This window comes from Pelobates fuscus, chromosome 2 (assembly GCF_036172605.1).
Source record: "Pelobates fuscus isolate aPelFus1 chromosome 2, aPelFus1.pri, whole genome shotgun sequence".
Classification (NCBI taxonomy): Eukaryota; Metazoa; Chordata; class Amphibia; order Anura; family Pelobatidae; genus Pelobates; species Pelobates fuscus.
Window position 1 is genome coordinate 288,397,453 of NC_086318.1, and position 17,925 is coordinate 288,415,377.

The window sequence follows — 17,925 nt, forward strand, 5'->3', positions numbered from 1 at the left end:
AAAGGTTTGGCAGTAGGTGTCCCTGTTAGTAATAATGTGTATATGAGGGAGACCCCGTGTGTCGTTGGGTCTGGGCTATCGCACAGTGTCTCGAACGCTGTCCGGGTCCTGGTGAGTGCGGTGCCTTGCGGTAGGGTGCGTATGAAGGCGGTAAGTTGAGCATGTTTGAAGCATTGTGTGAAGGTGGGTGTCTCACCTCCTAGCATGGATGTTAGTGGTGTGCATTTGCCGTTGGTGATGACGTGGTGCAGTCTCGGAATCGGGGTCTGGGGGGTGTTTTGAAAGGCTTTCGGGTCGAAGCCCGGTTGGAAGTCTGCGTTATGTACCAGAGGTGTCAGGGGGGATGGGTAGGGTGCCAAGCTATGTGTTTTCGCCGTTTTGCGCCAGATGTCCAGAGTGGATTTAATGTACGGGGACATGGCTCGGGTATCTGGGTCCTTCCTGCCCCAGGGTATGGTTGCGAGCGGCATGCTCGCTTCCGATTCCTCCGCTATTTTCCACATTTTATGGACTCCGCTTTTCGTCCATTCCATCACCCTCTGGAGATGTGTGGCCGTGTGGTATGAGCGGAAGTCCGGCAGTGCTAGGCCCCCCATGTTTTTTGGTTTCATTAGGGTGGTGGTTTTCATCCTGGGACGTCTACCGTCCCAGATGTATTTGATCATGGCTGTGTTTAGTGTGGCAAAAAACGCCCCGGGGAGTTTAATTGGGATGGTTTGAAAGAGGTATAGTAGGCGTGGGAGGAAATTCATTTTGATGACCTGGACTCTCCCGAGCCAGGATATGTGTGGGTGTGCCCATTCTTTCATGTCTTTCTGGAAGGTGGTGAGTGTGGTGGCGAAGTTGGCTTGGAAGAGGTCTTTGCTGTCCCTAGTCAGCCAGGTTCCTAGGTACCTGATTTTTTGGTCTGCCCATTGGAATGGGAAGCTCTGGCGTAGGGGGTCAGCGCGTCCTTTGGGGATATTGACGTTCAGGATGTGGGATTTAGCATAGTTGATTTTTAAGTTGGAGATCTCTCCGAATTCCTTAAAGGCCTGTTGGATGTTGGGCAAGGTTATTTCTGGGTTGGTGATAAAGAATAACAGGTCGTCTGCGAAGGCGGCCACTTTATGGTGGACGTCGCCCGTCGTGATGCCTGTAATGTCAATGTTGCTTCTGATATGTGTCAGGAATGGTTCTAAGGCTAGGACAAACAAAAGTGGGGATAAGGGGCAGCCCTGTCTGGTGCCGTTGTGTATTGTGAGTTCGGTGGTCAGCGCGCCGTTAACCAGGACGTGTGCCGTCGGCTCATGGTATAGGGCGGTGATCCAGCGCATCATGTGGGTTCCCAGGCCCGCGTGTGTCAGGGTGTCGAAAAGGTATGTCCAACCGACTCTGTCGAAGGCCTTCTCCGCGTCCGTGGACAGCAGGAGAAGGCCCCCGGCTCCCGCCCCCCTGCCGTGCATGAGGGTGAGTGTGCGAATGGTGTTGTCCCTGGCCTCACGACCTCCCACAAACCCGACCTGGTCTGGGTGGACCAGCCTGGGGATGTGCGATTGTAGCCGCGACGCCAGGATCTTTGCAAGGAGTTTGACATCGCAATTGATGAGGGAGATTGGCCTGTAATTCCCGCAGTGTTCCCCATCCTTGCCCTCCTTGGGGATTATGGTGATGTGGGCTGTCAGGGCTTGTTTGGGGATGTGTTGGCCCTCTCTCACCGCGTTGAAGGAGTCTACTAGTGGCTGGTATAAACTGTCCGAGAAGGTCTTGTAGTATTTTAATGGGAGGCCGTCAGGGCCTGGGCTCTTGCCCGGTTTGGTTTGTTTGATCGCCTGTGCCAGCTCTGACAGCGTGATAGGTTCGTCTAGCAGTGCTGCAGTTGTGTCGTCTATAGTCGGGGATGTGTGGGTGGTGAGATATGTGCGTATTTTGTCTCGTAGTCGTGTTTTCGCCGTCTCTGTGTGTGGTTGTGGCAGGGAGTAAAGGTCCGCGTAGTACGTCCTTATAGTGGTCAGTATGTCGGTCGGGAGGCGATGGAGTTTACCGCTTTTATCTCTGATTTTGTCGATGTATGTGAGCTGTCTCTTTTTGGTAAGCATCTTGGCCAAAAGTTTTCCGCTCTTGTTCCCGTGTATGGAAAAGAACGCTTTGTGTCTTATCGCGTCCCTGTGGAATTTAGAGTGGAGCAGCGAGGTTAGCTCGCGTCTCAGCTGTAGGAGTTTCGTTTGGTGTGTGGAGTGTTGTGAGTGTTTGTTTAGGTCTTCCTCGTGTTGGATGTCCGTCAGGATCTGGGTCAGGCGGGCCTCGGAGCGTTTCTTGAGTAGGGCCCCTTGTTGTATAAAGTGTCCCCGGATCACGCATTTGTGGGCTTCCCATCTAAGCGTCGGGGACGTCTCTGTTGGGGGGTTGTCTAGGAAATAGTCCTTGATTTTTCCTCCGATGTGGTTTGTGAGGTCTGTTCTGGTCAGGAGATACTCATTGAGTCTCCATTTAGTGATGGAGGGGCGGTAGAGCGGGGATTTTAAGCGTAGGGTAACGGGTGCGTGGTCCGACCACGTCGCCACACCAATCGTCGCGTCTTCCACTAGAGGTAACGCGTGTTGTGTGGTGTAGAAGTGATCTATTCTGGAGTATGTCTGGTGGGGGTGGGAGAAGTGTGTGTAGTCTTTTTCGTCGGGATGATGAGCTCTCCAGCAGTCTACCAGCCGGTGTGATCTAAGGAGTGACTTGAGGGAGTGTAGCTGTTGTGGTGGGGTATGGGACGTGCCGGAGGAGCAGTCCCAGGTTGGGTCCAGTGTGATGTTAAAGTCCCCCCCTAGTACCAGTGTCCCCTCAGCGAACGTGTGGAGTTTGCGTAGAGTCTGGAGTAGGAAGCGGCACTGACGTCTGTTAGGGGCGTAGATGGTTGCAAATGTGTAAGTCTGCTCGGCTATCTTGCCCTTGAGGAAAAGGTATCTACCTTCGTCGTCGGTGAGGCACCCCCCCTCCTGGAACGGCACTCGTTTGTTAATGAGGATGGCAGTCCCTCTAGATTTGCCTCCTTGGAAGTCGCTAAAGTATCCGTGCGGGTAGTGGTGGTCCGTCAGTTTCGGTCTGTCACCTTTCCTGAAGTGTGTCTCCTGGATCATGACCACTGAGGCCCTGCGGGCATGGAAGTCCCTCAGGGCTCCAGTCCGTTTTTCGGGCTGGTTGAGTCCCCTGGCGTTGACAGTCATGATAGTGAGGGGGGCGGGGGTCAGTGCCATGTTTTGCCTAGTGGGGTCTCTCCGTCAGTAGTGGGGGGGGGGTGCGGGGTGAGGGAGGGGGTATAGGGGCGTGGTGTAGGGGGAGGTGTCAGGGGTAGGGGGGTGTATAGGTCTCGTCACCTTACGGTGGCGTCTGGGTGTAGGCGTCGGGGAGCTGCGGCGCACGGTTCCACTTGAGACCCGTGTGGGCAGCCCACCTTGGATTGACGCCTCGTCCCGTGGGGTAGTGAAAGGAGGTCAGGGCTCACCTAGCGGGCACGTCTGAGTCCGGTCCGTAACCGTCGGATCTCTCCTTGGTCACCTACTGCCGTCACAGACCCGTGTCGATCCCCTGTGGCTCCAATGCGCGTCTCGTATGTGGCTGGTGTCGTAATCCTCGCCCGAGGTTGTGTGGCCTCGTGGCCTGTGTGGGAGTAAAGTCAACGAAATTTAGCCATATCATCGAGAACATCATTAAAACATTAACATTAACATTGCATACATTAGACAACGAGTCTATCAAAACGATAAAGTTTTGGCCAACTAGCTGTGGACATCGTGAAGCTTGCCTGTAGAGGCCTATTACTCTATGTCATGACCCGGATCCCTCCCTCGCCTCCCCCTCCCGTTCAATCCCCCCCGTCCATTTGGTCTCTATTTCAGCGGGTAGTGTGTGTTGTGCGCTCCCTGTCTGTCAGTGGTCTGTCCGCTTCGTCTTGGCTCCGGGGTGTGCTTAGTGAGTGGGCTTGAGGTCACCCCCGGTGTCGTCGCCCCTCTGTGTGCGTTGGCCCCGTGGGTCCCTGTCGTCACTCCATCAATGTTTGTCAAGTCTGCGATCTGGCTACCCCGAGTTCCAGTATCTCCGGGCCACCCCGGAACCCTCTCCCCAGGTGTGGCCCGCCGGCACCACCCCTCCCGGTCAGCTCGCCGAGGGTCGTTACTGGCCGGGTGGGTGGCGGCGACAGGCCCCAGCCAGGGAGTCAGGTCCCCCCCCTCCCCCCCTCCTCCCCCCTCCTTAACGGCCCTGGGGTACTTGCGAGCATGTGCTCTCAGCAGTTCTGTATGCCCGGTCTGGCAGTATTAGTAGTAGCCAGGGCTCACAGCAGTTCTGTATGCCAGGTCTGGCAGTGTTAGTATTAGTCCACCAGCGTTAGTCCATCTCAGTTCTCGGTGGTTCCGCTGGTGTGGTGGCTCGGCCCGTCAGGGGGGTCGCTTGCGGTAACAGTTCCACATTGCTGTGCTGGTTCCGTGTGGTAAACAGTTCAGGCAGTGTCTCGGGAAGGCATGTGGTCGGGGGTGTTCAGGAGGGCCGTGCAGGGTTAGGCCAAGTCTTTCACAATGTCCAGTCTCGGGTAATATCCACTTCGGGCCGTTAGTGTGGTGCGCCAGACGGTCTCGTAGCTTGCTGTCGGGGCCTCCTCACTCGTTGCTGTTGGCTTGGGGCTGGGGGGTTCGGCCCCTGTGGAAAGGAGTAAAAGTTCAGAGGGTCTGGCCAGGTCATATGGACCGGCGTGAGGTGTAGCTCCCTCAGGAGGTCTTCCATGTCCTCTTCGCTTCTCACAGTGAAAGGACCGTTCTGTGTGGTTGCTTGTAGGCCCGTAGGGAAGTTCCATCTGTAACGGACCTTGTTGGTCTGCAGTGCCCGTGTGAGAGGGCGCATCGCTCTCCTGTAGGCAAGTGTCGCTGGTTATAGGTCGGGGAACAGTTGTACCTCTACCCCATTGGAGATCACTTGTTTGGTGTCTCTGGCTTTGTGTAGGATGTCTTCCTTTGTCTGGAAGTGGGCAAGGCAGCAAATGATGTCTCTAGGAGGGGCGTCAGGGGGTCCTCTCGGCCTGAGGGCCCGATGTGCCCTAATAAATTCTATGTGGGTGGTTGGCGGTCGGCCGAGGAGGTTGTTAAAGAGCTCTGACAACGTGTCCCTGATAGGGGTGGTTTGGTCTAAGTCCTCTGGCATACCTCTGATCCGTATGTTTTGCCGCCGCCCACGGTTATCAAGGTCTTCAATGTGCTGCGCCATTTGCCGTAGTTGGACCCCCTGCTGTTGGAGTTTGCAGGTGGTTGCGGATTGCGCCGCTGCCATGTGGTCGCAGTCGGCTTCCAATTGGGCCACCTTCTGTTGGGTGCCCTGAATGTCTTCCCGCATGGTGCGCAGTTCCTCTGAGAGGGACTTGTGTAGGGCGGCGTTGGCCTCTTTCAGGTCGGCTTTAGTGGGTAGGTTTCGGATCATCTCGATCCATTCAGGCTGGGGGTGATGGGTGCTGTTTCCCCCTGGGTGCTCGACATGTGGTGAGGTCGGGCGGGAGAGGCCTGAGGCCTCGGAGTCATTTGAGGCCTGGGCTGGCGGCTCGGCCGGCGGCACGAGAAATTGCCTCATGGCTGAGTGTTGTGCCCCCTTCGGGGTGCTGGAGGGCTGACTGGCCTGCGATGTCCGATGGTTTCTTCCCATTTATGCGGTCGTTATCGCTTGTCGGGCGAGGATTTGTGCTGAGCCTTTGGGGAGCTCCCGGTTTACGCCGCCATTCAATCCTGGATGTTTTTATAATTCTCCCTGTCAGACATTCCAAAAAGCTCTGTCCTTTGCATCTGGCAGTTTACATATAGAAATAGAGAAAGAGAAATAAAATAATTTTCTCTTCACTTGGAATTTGAGTACTGAGAAAGAACTGGATTGTGATGTCATTCACTAAATCTTTAAGGGAAACTATGAGCTAGGAATACAAAATTGTATTCCTAGCACTATAGTACCCTATAGTGCCCCCTCGCTCGGCCTCTGTCAGGGACCAGGAACCAGACAGAGACGGAACTAGATGCAAACACACCTTTATTGATAAATAACAAATAAATAACAAAAGCAAAGTCCAGGAATCAAGCAGGGGTCAGTCACCAGAGCGGGTAGTCAGACAAGCCAGGGATCAGGAGCACGGAGAGCAGCGGAGTCAGGAACAAGGCCGGAGTCAGGAACCAGGAACAAACAGGAAACACAGGAACAAGGAGACTTCTGGGAAACAAGAAACCACGCAAGGGCAAGGAGGTTCTGGGCTTAGCTGCTTAAATAGGCAGAACTGATTAGCAGCAGGGTTGATTACTACTCACAGGTGAGTAACCGTGGCAACAAGCAGAAGGAGCTCATAGTAATTGCAGCTGAAAACTCAATCACTGAAACAGAAAGGGTTGCTGTTTAAAACAGCAAAGAAACCCTGACAGTAACTCCCCCTCAACGACTCCCCCCATCTCTGCTGGTGGGTCCGGGCTTCATGGGGAAGCGGGCGTGATAGGAACGAAGGAGGGATGGTGCATGGACATCAGAGGCTGGAACCCAGGAGCGTTCCTCTGGACCGTATCCTTTCCAGTGCACCAAGTATTGGATCTGTCCTCTGAAGACCCGTGAGTCAATGATGCTGTGTATTTCATTTTCCTCATGATTGTCAATCAGAACAGGACGTGGACGTGGCACTGAGGTGGTGTAGCGATTACAAACTGTTACAAATCGCTATTTGTAACTGGCCCTTTAAATGAAAAATTGCCCTGCTTCCCTGCATTGTGGAGAAGCCTAGTTGACAGCCTCCTTCCTTATGACTATGACCCCTGGGAGATATTGCCCTTTATGGGACTGAATTGGGGCTTATGGACTGCTACCATAATGTACTGACCCTTTAAGAACTACTTTTGGGCAGGTGGATTGTATTATACTGTCCCTAGCTCTTTAAATACTTTGGGGAAGGATTGGTACTTTTGTATATGACACTTCGGACACAGTCGAAGCTGTCGAAGCTGTCGAAGTGCCGAAGTTGTCGAAGTCGTCGAAGTGGCCGGCATCGGACAAAGGACCACGTGGCGGCGGCCATTTTAACTTCGAACACCGCCAACCCTTAACATCAACTCCACTTCGACACTTCGAATACCGGCCACACTTCGAATGGGACTTAGCCGTTTTTATGCCAGAAATTGACCGACCGCACAGCCCAAATCCATGGAACAGTTTTGGGCAAGGAAATGTGCTTGCGGTCGGTCATAAAAGGACTTCTGTGTAACTTTTTATTTACTGGAGGGATTTGCCTGATTTTTGGAAGTGTTTATGTTTGATGTATGCTGAGTCTGAATATGTAACTTTTATGGAAATTGAATGTATGGTTTTAAAGTTACAGTGTGTGTGTGAAAACTGTATTTTTATTGTATGTAATAATTGGTTTAACTGTTTATCTGAGGGGAGGGGATGTGAGGGTTGCACCAGATGTGTGATTGGTGATTTTATGCCTCCCCCTGGGAGTGTCCTGTTTGCATGTACCTCAATAAAAGCCAGGCTGGGTGTTCCAGCACCAGAGACCTATTCTGACCCTCTAACTTGCAGCCTTGACTCATGTTTGTAGGGGACAGCTATAATTACTACAGGGATTGCTATGCTCTTCATACTCCCTTAGCTACTGAGCTCTTGTAAGAGCTCTTGTTCCTGATCCTGCTTCGCTCTACAGAAGGAAGAGGTTCGCCTATTGGAACCTGGAGCCTGGTCGTAGGTCCAGGGCACAGAGCAGACGGCGAGATACCAGCCCAGCAGCGGTGGTTCGTGGAGTCTGCAGTGCTTATGGTGGCTGCGGTGCTGATGATCCTGTGGTGAGCGCTAGGAGCATCCTTTTCTACGGTCCAACTTCCAGCCAGCCTGGAGGCAACCGTAACACAAACCAATGGTTTCAAGAGGGAAACATGGAAAACATTTAAGATGCGCATGTTAGCAGGAAGGTCAAGTGCGTAAGCTACAGGGTTAACCCTTCGAAGTATACGAAATGGCCCAACGTATCGGGGTGCCAGTTTTTGTGAGGGAACACAGAGGCGTAGGTTACGGGAAGACAGCCAGACCCTCTCTCCGACCTGATAGGTAGGTGCAGGAAGGCGTCTGCGGTCGGCCCGGAGTTTGTAGTTCTGCATTGCGCGTTGCAAAGAATTCTGAACCTGCACCCAAGTGGAACGGAGTTCCCTGAGATGTTCCTCCAATGCCGGTATCCCCTGTGGCAAGAACGTATCAGGCAACATGGACAGTTGAAACCCATAGTTTGCCAAGAATGGGGATAGCCGGGAGGAGGCATTAATCGCACTATTGTGGGCAAACTCCGCCCAGGGTAGCAGATCAGACCAGTTGTTCTGGTGGTCAGAAATGTAGCAACGCAGAAACTGTTCCAGTGTTTGGTTAGCTCGTTCCGCTGCACCATTGGATTGCGGGTGGTAGGCCGAGGAGAAGGAAAGCTGAATTCCCATTTGTGTACAAAAAGCTCTCCAAAATCTGGACACGAACTGGCTACCCCTATCTGAGACTATCACTTTGGGTAACCCATGCAAACGAAAGACCTCCCGAGCAAAAATTGTTGCAAGTTCCTGGGAAGTTGGTAGTTTTTTCAAGGGAATGCAATGCGACATCTTCGAGAATCGGTCAACAACCATGAGAACGACTGTATTGCCACGGGAGACCGGAAGATCTACGATAAAATCCATGGACAAGTGGGTCCAGGGTCGTTCACCATTAGGTATGGTTTGCAGGAGACCCACTGGAGGGCGTCGTGGGGTTTTATTTTGAGCGCACACAGGACAGGCAGCTACAAAAGCGGTGACATCCGAACGGAGACTAGGCCACCAAAATTGCCGGGAGACGGACCATATTAACTGTTTTTTGCCTGGATGTCCAGCTGCTTTGGGGTCGTGGTATGTACTCAATAGTTTCGTACGGAGGTTAATAGGTACAAAACAACAGCCATTAGGTTTCTCTGGAGGAGCATTACTTTGTGCAGCCAGAATCTCCTCGCCTAGGGGTGAGGTGAGGTTAGTACGGATGGTTGCCAGTATATGGTCCGGAGGAATCACAGGAGTAGGGGTTATCTCCTCTCTAGATGGAGGGGAGAACTGTCGAGACAAGGCATCAGCCCAAATGTTTTTAGTACCGGGCAAGTAAGAAACCACATAATTGAATCTTGACAGGAAGAGAGCCCATCTAGCTTGCCGGGGGGAAAGCCGCTTAGCTTCGGAAAGATATGTAAGATTCTTGTGGTCTGTGAGGATGAGGATTGGCACTGAAGTACCCTCAAGAAGGTGCCTCCATTCTTTGAGAGCCAAAATTATGGCTAGAAGTTCTCTATCACCAATCTGGTAATTGCATTCCGCCGGGTTCAATTTCCTCGAGAAATACCCGCACAGATGCCTGGAGCTCTCAGGGTCAGGACGTTGAGACAGGAGGGCGCCTACTCCTGTCTCAGACGCATTGACTTCAAGAATGAATGGTAAGGCAGGGTTAGGGTGTGCCAGTATAGGAGAAGCAGCAAAGGCGACTTTGAGAGACTCAAATGCAGTAATGGCTTCTTGTGACCAATGCTGTGGATCAGCATCTCTCCTGGTCATGTCCGTGAGAGGTTTAACCAAGGAAGAAAAGTTGCGTATGAACTTCCGATAATAATTGGCGAAGCCCAGAAAACGTTGTATAGAGCGAAGACCCGTAGGTCGAGGCCATTTTAGTACAGCCGAAAGTTTATCAGGATCCATAGAGAATCCAGCATCTGAGATAACATATCCCAAGAATGTGACCTGTTTGCAGTTAAACTCACATTTTTCCAATTTGCAGAACAGATTATTTTCTCTAAGTCTCTGTAGAACACGAGAAACGTCTGCGTGATGGTTCTCGAGAGATGTGGAATGGATAAGAATATCATCAAGATAAACCACCACACATTGCTGCAGCATATCTCGCAGGACGTCATTTATAAATTCTTGGAAAACCGCTGGAGCGTTGCAAAGACCAAAGGGCATTACTAGGTATTCGTAATGGCCGCTCCTGGTGTTAAATGCGGTTTTCCATTCGTGGTCCTCTTTTATCCGGACGAGATGATATGCCCCTCTCAGATCAAGTTTGGTGAAGACCGTTGCTCCCTTGAGGTGGTCAAATAACTCAGTGATTAATGGAATGGGGTAGGCATTCTTAATAGTAATGCGATTGAGACCCCTATAGTCGATACAGGGTCTCAACTCGCCATCTTTTTTTTTCAAAGAAAAAGCCGGCCCCGGCAGGAGAAGATGACTTCCGAATAAAACCTTTAGACAGTGCATCGGTAACATACTCCTCCATGGCTCGATTCTCTGCTACAGACAGTGGGTAAATCCGGCCACGGGGAGGATTGGCACCAGGTTGGAGTTCGATACCACAGTCATACGGACGGTTTTGCGTGGCAGAACGCTGGCTTGACCTTTGTCGAATACATCTTGGAATTCTTGGTACTCAGCAGGTAAGGAAGAGGCAGAACATGCGCCCAAAACTTTGACCGGTTTCTGGAGACAGGAAAATGTGCATTGCTGGGACCATGATAATATCTCAGCTTTGCGCCAATCAATTGTGGGGTTATGCTTCTGTAACCAAGGGTATCCCAAAACAACCTGGTAATATGGAGAGGAAATGACCTGGAATTGGATCGTCTCATGATGTAGAGCCCCTACAGCCAGAGATATGGGCACGGTTTCTTGGGTCACGTGGGTTGGCTGTATTGGTCTGCCATCGATGGCTTTGAAGGCTAGTGGAAAGTTGCGAGACTGTAAGGGTATAGAGTGCTTTGATGCAAATGCACAATCTATAAACAAGCCTGCGGCCCCAGAATCAAGAAATGCCCGGGTTTTAATGGATGAATCAGGCCAGGAGAGGATAATAGGCACCAAGGGTTTGCGCACACATATATCTGGGTCTGCAGAAAGACCACCCAAGATCTGCCCCTGACAGTATCTTGGGTGCGGGCCCTTTGCCGGACGAATCGGGCAAAACTTTAACACGTGACCGTGGTGTCCGCAGTATATGCACAGACCCTCCCTCCTCCTAAAGGCTCTCTCCTCGACCGAGAGGCGTGAGAAGCCTAACCGCCTTGGCTCCACACAGACAGAGGACTCAGGACCAGGAGGCATGGGAGGTGAGGGAGGTTCGGGTGGGCAAGAAAAGCTCGGTGCCAAATCTACAAGAGGCCTCCGCAGGCGCTCCCTGGATGAGGATCTCTCTCGGAGTCTGATGTCAATGAGGGTGACAAATGATATCAGTTCCTCGAGATCTTTAGGTAATTCTCTGGCTGCAATATCATTTTTAAACACATCGGAGAGACCCTGTGCAAAGGCAGCCACGAAAGTCTCGTTGTTCCAGCCACCTTCTGCTGCCATGGTACGGAATTCACTGGCATACTCGACAATAGTTTTTGTGCCCCGAGCATTAGACATGAGTAGTTCGGCAGTAGGGGTGGAGCGAGCTGGAATATCAAAAACCCTTTTGAAGGATGCAACAAATTCAGGGTAATTGTAAATAATAGGCTTCTCTACCTCCCAGAGAGGTTTTGCCCAAGCTAGGGCCTTTTCAGACAGCAAAGAAATCATGAAGTGAACTTTGTCACTGTCTGTAGGAAATGCCTGGGGTAGGATTTCAAGGTATCCTTTAACCTGATTTATAAATTCTCTGCACTGAGCTGGGTTGCCCCCAAAATACTGAGGGAGCGGGACAGACCCAGTCATTTCTCTAGCCGCTACAGGTTTGGAGGCTACAACCGGTGCTAGAACAGGAAGTGAGGCAGAGGCGGCCGCAATCGCAGGATGGCCGGGTACTGGATCCAGATGGGCATACTGGTCCAAATGGTGGTTCTGCTGGTCCCACCGGGTAAATAGGTTAGGTATAGGTGTCTTGCCTGTACCATCTGTATTCATGGCCCTTGCGTAATGTCAGGGACCAGGAACCAAACAGAGACGGAACTAGAAGCAAACACACCTTTATTGATAAATAACAAAAAAATAACAAAAGCAAAGTCCAGGAATCAAGCAGGGGTCAGTCACCAGAGCGGGTAGTCAGACAAGCCAGGGATCAGGAGCACGGAGAGCAGCGGAGTCAGGAACAAGGCCGGAGTCAGGAACCAGGAACAAACAGGAAACACAGGAACAAGGAGACTTCTGGGAAACAGGAAACCACGCAAGGGCAAGGAGGTTCTGGGCTTAGCTGCTTAAATAGGCAGAACTGATTAGCAGCAGGGTTGATTACTACTCACAGGTGAGTAACCGTGACAACAAGCAGAAGGAGCTCATAGTAATTGCAGCTGAAAACTCAATCACTGAAACAGAAAGGGTTGCTGTTTAAAACAGCAAAGAAACCCTGACAGCCTCCCCCACACCCACCCGCAACACAGAATCCCTTAATTATCTTACCTAAATCCAGTGCAGGTGTTCCTCCGTTCTGGGTCAGGCTCCGTCTTGCTCCTCCTCCACCCAATGTCAACTGATGTCGGGAACCTAATGTGCATGTACCGCGAGCATCTAGATTGCATTAGAACAACCCCATCGGAAAGCATTGAATCAATGCTTATTTATCGAGTTTTAGAAGATGCTGTATGTCCTCAGGTATAGCGTGAAGACGTTCAGCATCATTTAAGCAATCAAAAGTTGCCTAACAACCTAAAAGTGTCTCTAGTGGCGGTCTGGAAGATTGCCACTAGAGGTGGAATTACCTCTGCAATGTAATTATTGCAGTTTCTCAATAACTGCAATAATTACAATTTTGAGGTTAAACTGAAAGGACAGTGTAGTGTCCCTTTAATTTTAAAACAAAGTTGAACATTAAATGGAAAAAAATGGTTAACACATGTAACAAGTGAACATTTGACATAGTTGAACCAGAACATTTCGAAATACTGACTTTACCATTGTTCTTATGCACAGCACAGATCTACCTATTGCTCAGGAAGGTACAGAAAATATCATGTAATTTAGGTCAAAAGAGGGTTCTATACAAACCATTTCTGCATACCTTTTCCAAAGTCATATGAATATTTGGATTACAGTGCTTGAACCAAATTGACTTTAGTACTGCAGCAAATGGTGTGACTCCGATCCCAGCTGCAATGCATACACTAACTTGATAGTGAAATACGCTCATGGTTGCTGATCCATATGGTCCATCTACAGCCAGTCTAGATTGACAACATGCATAATGTTATAATCCAAAAAATAATAAATAAAATAAATACATAAAAATAGAATATTTACATGTCAATTAAATTTGCAAGGCTGATAATATATCTATAATTCATCTGAAATGGAGACAGGCAATTCGTTTTTCTGGTAATAACCTTTTATTAGTGTTAACAAGGAAAACCCTTAGTTTACAAAATTAGTATTTTACATTAAAGTATATTTTGCAAAATAGGTATTGGTTCTTATAGTAGATTAATAGATATTATACAGGAAAGGATATCAGCTCTAAAATGGAGAAATAAAGATAGGTCAAATGGATTATTGTAAAATCTCAAACCTTGGAATTTGCCATGGCTCAAGGAGTATTTGTTTGTCTGATCCACAAGCTTTCAAGAGTCCCTCTGTCCAGTCGCCAACTGCTCTCACATGTATGCTAAAATATGTCTCTTCTGGAGCTGAAGTGAGTGTAAAGGGATGCCACTCTAATCGTGATACAGTAGAGCATTGAAGGAAAATATATTGACCTGGCTCCATTTTAAAGCCATGTTTTTTCATTTGAATCTCTAAAACCCCAGAAGAATGTCTAACCACCTACAACAAAAAACAAAATCTGATGTCATTATTTGCTTACATAACGGAGACAGAAATCAAATAAATAAATGTATTTTTAGTTATCTTTAAAGGGTTACTCCAAGCACCATAACCACTTCTGTGATTTGAAGTGGTCAGGTTGCCAGATGACTCTATGTGCAACATTTAGCAGAGTGTTTCTGCAGACACTGGAAGCATGTTTCCAGCTATTTCAGGAGACTCAGAGGATGGCAGGTACCAAGGTTAGATGACAAACATTTGCTTAACAGTTCAACCCATTACTGTGGAACCCAGTCATCATACAGTGGACTGCAGTGGTTATGATTGTAGAGTGCTACGGAATCTGTTGGCGCTTTAGGAATAAAATAATTCTAGGTGCCCCATATTGTTGGAGTGTATGAATTTTTACCAGAAATTCACAGCAATAATATGCAATACATTGATCCTATTCTGAAATACATTTTAGTTGCAAAAATTAATATTAGTAAGTCACCTAAAAGTTCACAGAATAGCTCTGCCCCTGTATTCCCCCAAAATTACAGTCCTAAAATAATTGGTCTCAAAAACAAAGAAGGGGGCACAACTTTTAATAAAATCCCAGCCTTGCTTAGGGATCATACATAAAACCATTAAGTATTCAACAGGCAAAATGATATATAACTTCCATGGAGTCTATTAGGAAAATGGGATGACCAACTTTTAAAACGTGATGTTTTCCTTCTCTTTCTGAAACAATGAAACATATGTTCTTAAACGTTTCATCAAATGTTATGCCTGAAATTAGAGTATCTCAATTTGTCAGTTTCAAATGTTGTGAGATATGCATTGTTCACTTAAAAATAACTTGGTTTTCTACACTTCAACCTTAATATAATGCCTAACAATACATATTTTCTAGAAAAAAAACTTTAGACTCTTCTCTGTCAGGGTTGGGGATATCTCCCTTGGCCTCGGGAATGCAGTATAGCTAAAATTAAAAAATATCCTAAAGCATTTGCCTGATGATCATGATGTTCCTGCTCTAGACCGGGGGCACTTAATGCTGTGTCCCAATCCAAGCGTTAAGGTCCACTGGTCCATCGCTCCCTGACAATCGTTGCTACAATCATTACTTCTTTCTTCTTCCTAACAGACAATAGATTCTTCTTGCTGAAATGTTTACTTTGTAATAACCTTGACCATAATTTAATTCTCTCTTTAAGCTATTAGAGCCCATATTTTATCTGGCAAGAGTCCGACCACAAACCAAGCCTCATATATATTAATTAATAATATTGTTGGAACACCATTCACTTTATAAATTGTCAAAATTTCCTAAATTGTCTATTTGGTTGATGACTTGTCTGTCATGTTGCCACAGGCTGAGTATGCTAAAATAATTCATGCGTGTTTTAATATAAATTGTATTATATAAAAAAAAATACATAGCTACCTTTGTTATGACAACTTTTTGCTTTGATCTCCAAAAACGAATTATCATTTCACATGTATACAGTACAAAAGGACAAACCACCCATTTCCAAGTCTGAAAAAAATAAAACAAAATAAAATTGTGCATTTTGTCTCTAACATCAGCAATAGATGTACTTATAGACATGCTATGAAACACAAAAAAGTGCATAATGCTTTCAAAGCCTGCGCAAAGATACTGTAATATTCCTAAATTCGTATCAATTAATGAAAAAGACAGAAAAAAAAAATCTGCCGGCAGTATGTTCTACCAGTAATATGAATTAGAGCTTAGGCGTTTGTGAGATGATCTGGTTAACTATCAGAATACCACTGTGCAGAATGTGAACATGCTATATGCAAACTTACTGGTTTCTGTGCCCCGTATTCACATCTAAATGTTTTGAGCTGAGTTTAAAGCTCTAAATGCAACCACTAGTGCTATCTGACAGAGCAGCACAACTCCGATGATAAACTGTAAGATACATTTATTCCAACATAGCATTTAGTAACAAGCCTTACAGGGTTAATGAGAATTGTCAGGAGTTCAAACTGAATTTAAAAGTCAAGGCCAAATTAGCCAAACTGAAGCATAACTGACTTAACGAAAATTTAAATTTTTTAAGTCAGCTGTGGTTTAATTCGCCCACTTTGGTCATACATTTCTTGACAGAAATAAAAGAGGTGAAAAGGGCCATGCAAAAACAAGCTCACCCACCAGAGCATAAGGTTATACCAAATTAAATTCTCAAATCTCTAATATGTGAGATCACCCTATATTTTATTTCAATAAGGATACTGTAACTTGAGTGACATAGAGTACGCTTTTTGATAGTTTTAGTATATTGTATTTTAATATAAACTTCACACATACACCAACCAGTACTTTGGTTATCCCTTAAGATTTACATCAACCCAACCCTTGTATACTAAATATATACTTTTCTGTATCTAAACAATTAATACCTGGCACCACAATATACAAATTTTACCTTCAAGGAAAGCCTACCTTCACAACATCTCTACAAGTCAGGTCTTCAGCAAATAATATTTTAATAAAACTAAAATAGCTGATAAGCAAACATAAGACACATGCACACAATAAATAATACACCGTCTATACATAACTCAAAAACAAAACAGGTTTTAGATTTAAATATAGAAAGCCCTAGAATTACAAAGTTTAAGCAAGACAATTTCTCTATAGAAAAACCCCAACTTCGTTCTTGTGAATTCATAAAAGTCTTAATTTTATCCCAAACAGAGATAGTTATTTTGTCTATTTAGAGCGGGGGTAGGCCTTTTGGCACTCCAGATGTTGTGGACTACAACTTCCTTGATGCTTTACCAGCGTTATGAGTGTAAGACCAGTATGAGAGATGTAGTCCACAACAGTGCTAAATTTTGCCTATCCCTGGTCTAGAGCCCTTCCCCTCCAGGTCACATGGCAGGACACTCTCCCAGTTATGATGTCCATCAATCAAACCGGACTTTTTGCTGACTAATAGAAACATAGAAACATAGAATGTGACAGCAACACCTATGCTTGCATAAACAGTTAACAATAAATTGAACAATAAACTGTAAAATACACAGTATTATTTATACTCTAATTAGAATATAAATAAAGCTTACTTTCTATGACATTAACGAAGTAAAGACATTTTACTCTTACCACTGGTTTGTTGCCTGAAAATTCGGGTAATGGGCATTGTGCAAGTTCTCCCCATTTATTATAGTGATCTTTACAGTAGGAAATATTGTGTAGTGACATACTTTGCTGTGTCTGACCCCGGACTACCTGTCTTGAGAACCAAAGGTAAGAGAAATAAAAACACTTATAATATGCATTTAGTGACATAAGTTACTAAACTAGATATATTTTTATTAGAGATGATTTGTTGTTAAGTCACATGTGTAGCACTTACTGCAAAAAGATTTAGGATTAAGGTTTCCTGGTCACTATGATCATTATTTCACCAACACCCGCTGTTTTAAATTAGGGCATTCATGTTTATGTGACCAGCTTATATGCCAGTCCACCAGATAATTACAGGCAGCAGAGATTCAGGAATAGTAAACTAGTCAGGTAAGGACACAGCACAGATACTGGAATGGTAACTCAGGGCAAGATTGATTCGTAGGATAATCTAACAAAAATTGCACATGGAGAACAGTATGCAACTGGTTCTGACAAAAGAAGAAAGCATCAATTTAGGCAAAAGGAGGCAAGCAAGCAAACGAATTGAAACTCTTACAAGTAAATGTTCATGTCTAAACTCTAAACCAAGGAGTTTTATTTCCCATGCCTCGCTTTAGAATTTAAACATAATCATACGCCTTCATAACTCACTCTTTTCTTCAGTAAGATTTCAGATTCCTATATTGATTCATTGTCAAATATTTTGAGTCTCGTGACTCTAACTTTCTCGGTATGCATATTTCATTGCTCATTTGTGCTTGTTCTCATAAAATTGCTAAAAGTGTGCACTCACATGTCTTTACATTAAGAAATTGTGTAGTTTCCAAATTTTATTCCAAAATTACATCACAAAAGGTATATGTTCAATCGACGTTTCAACCCCTTAGGGTTTTTCTCAAGATCTATATATATATATAGTATACGTTGTAGCAGCATTAGTTCAGTGATGCAGATGTAAAATAACAGATTAAATTAGTGTCTGTTATTGGACCAACAGAATTTTGCAATGACAAGCTTTCA

General features: G+C 46.6%; 1 protein-coding gene across 1 annotated transcript in view; it reads right to left on the reverse strand.

The window, feature by feature from the left end:
* NOX3 (NADPH oxidase 3) overlaps positions 1–17,925 on the reverse strand; it is a 62,752-nt gene that overhangs the window by 7,334 nt on the left and 37,493 nt on the right. Inside the window, exons 7-10 of the mRNA XM_063441250.1 lie at positions 16,879–17,008; positions 15,187–15,279; positions 13,501–13,754; positions 12,997–13,159 (exon numbers count right to left, since the gene is read on the reverse strand). Coding sequence (XP_063297320.1) covers positions 12,997–13,159; positions 13,501–13,754; positions 15,187–15,279; positions 16,879–17,008 — 640 coding nt within the window. The remainder of the gene's footprint in view (positions 1–12,996; positions 13,160–13,500; positions 13,755–15,186; positions 15,280–16,878; positions 17,009–17,925) is intronic.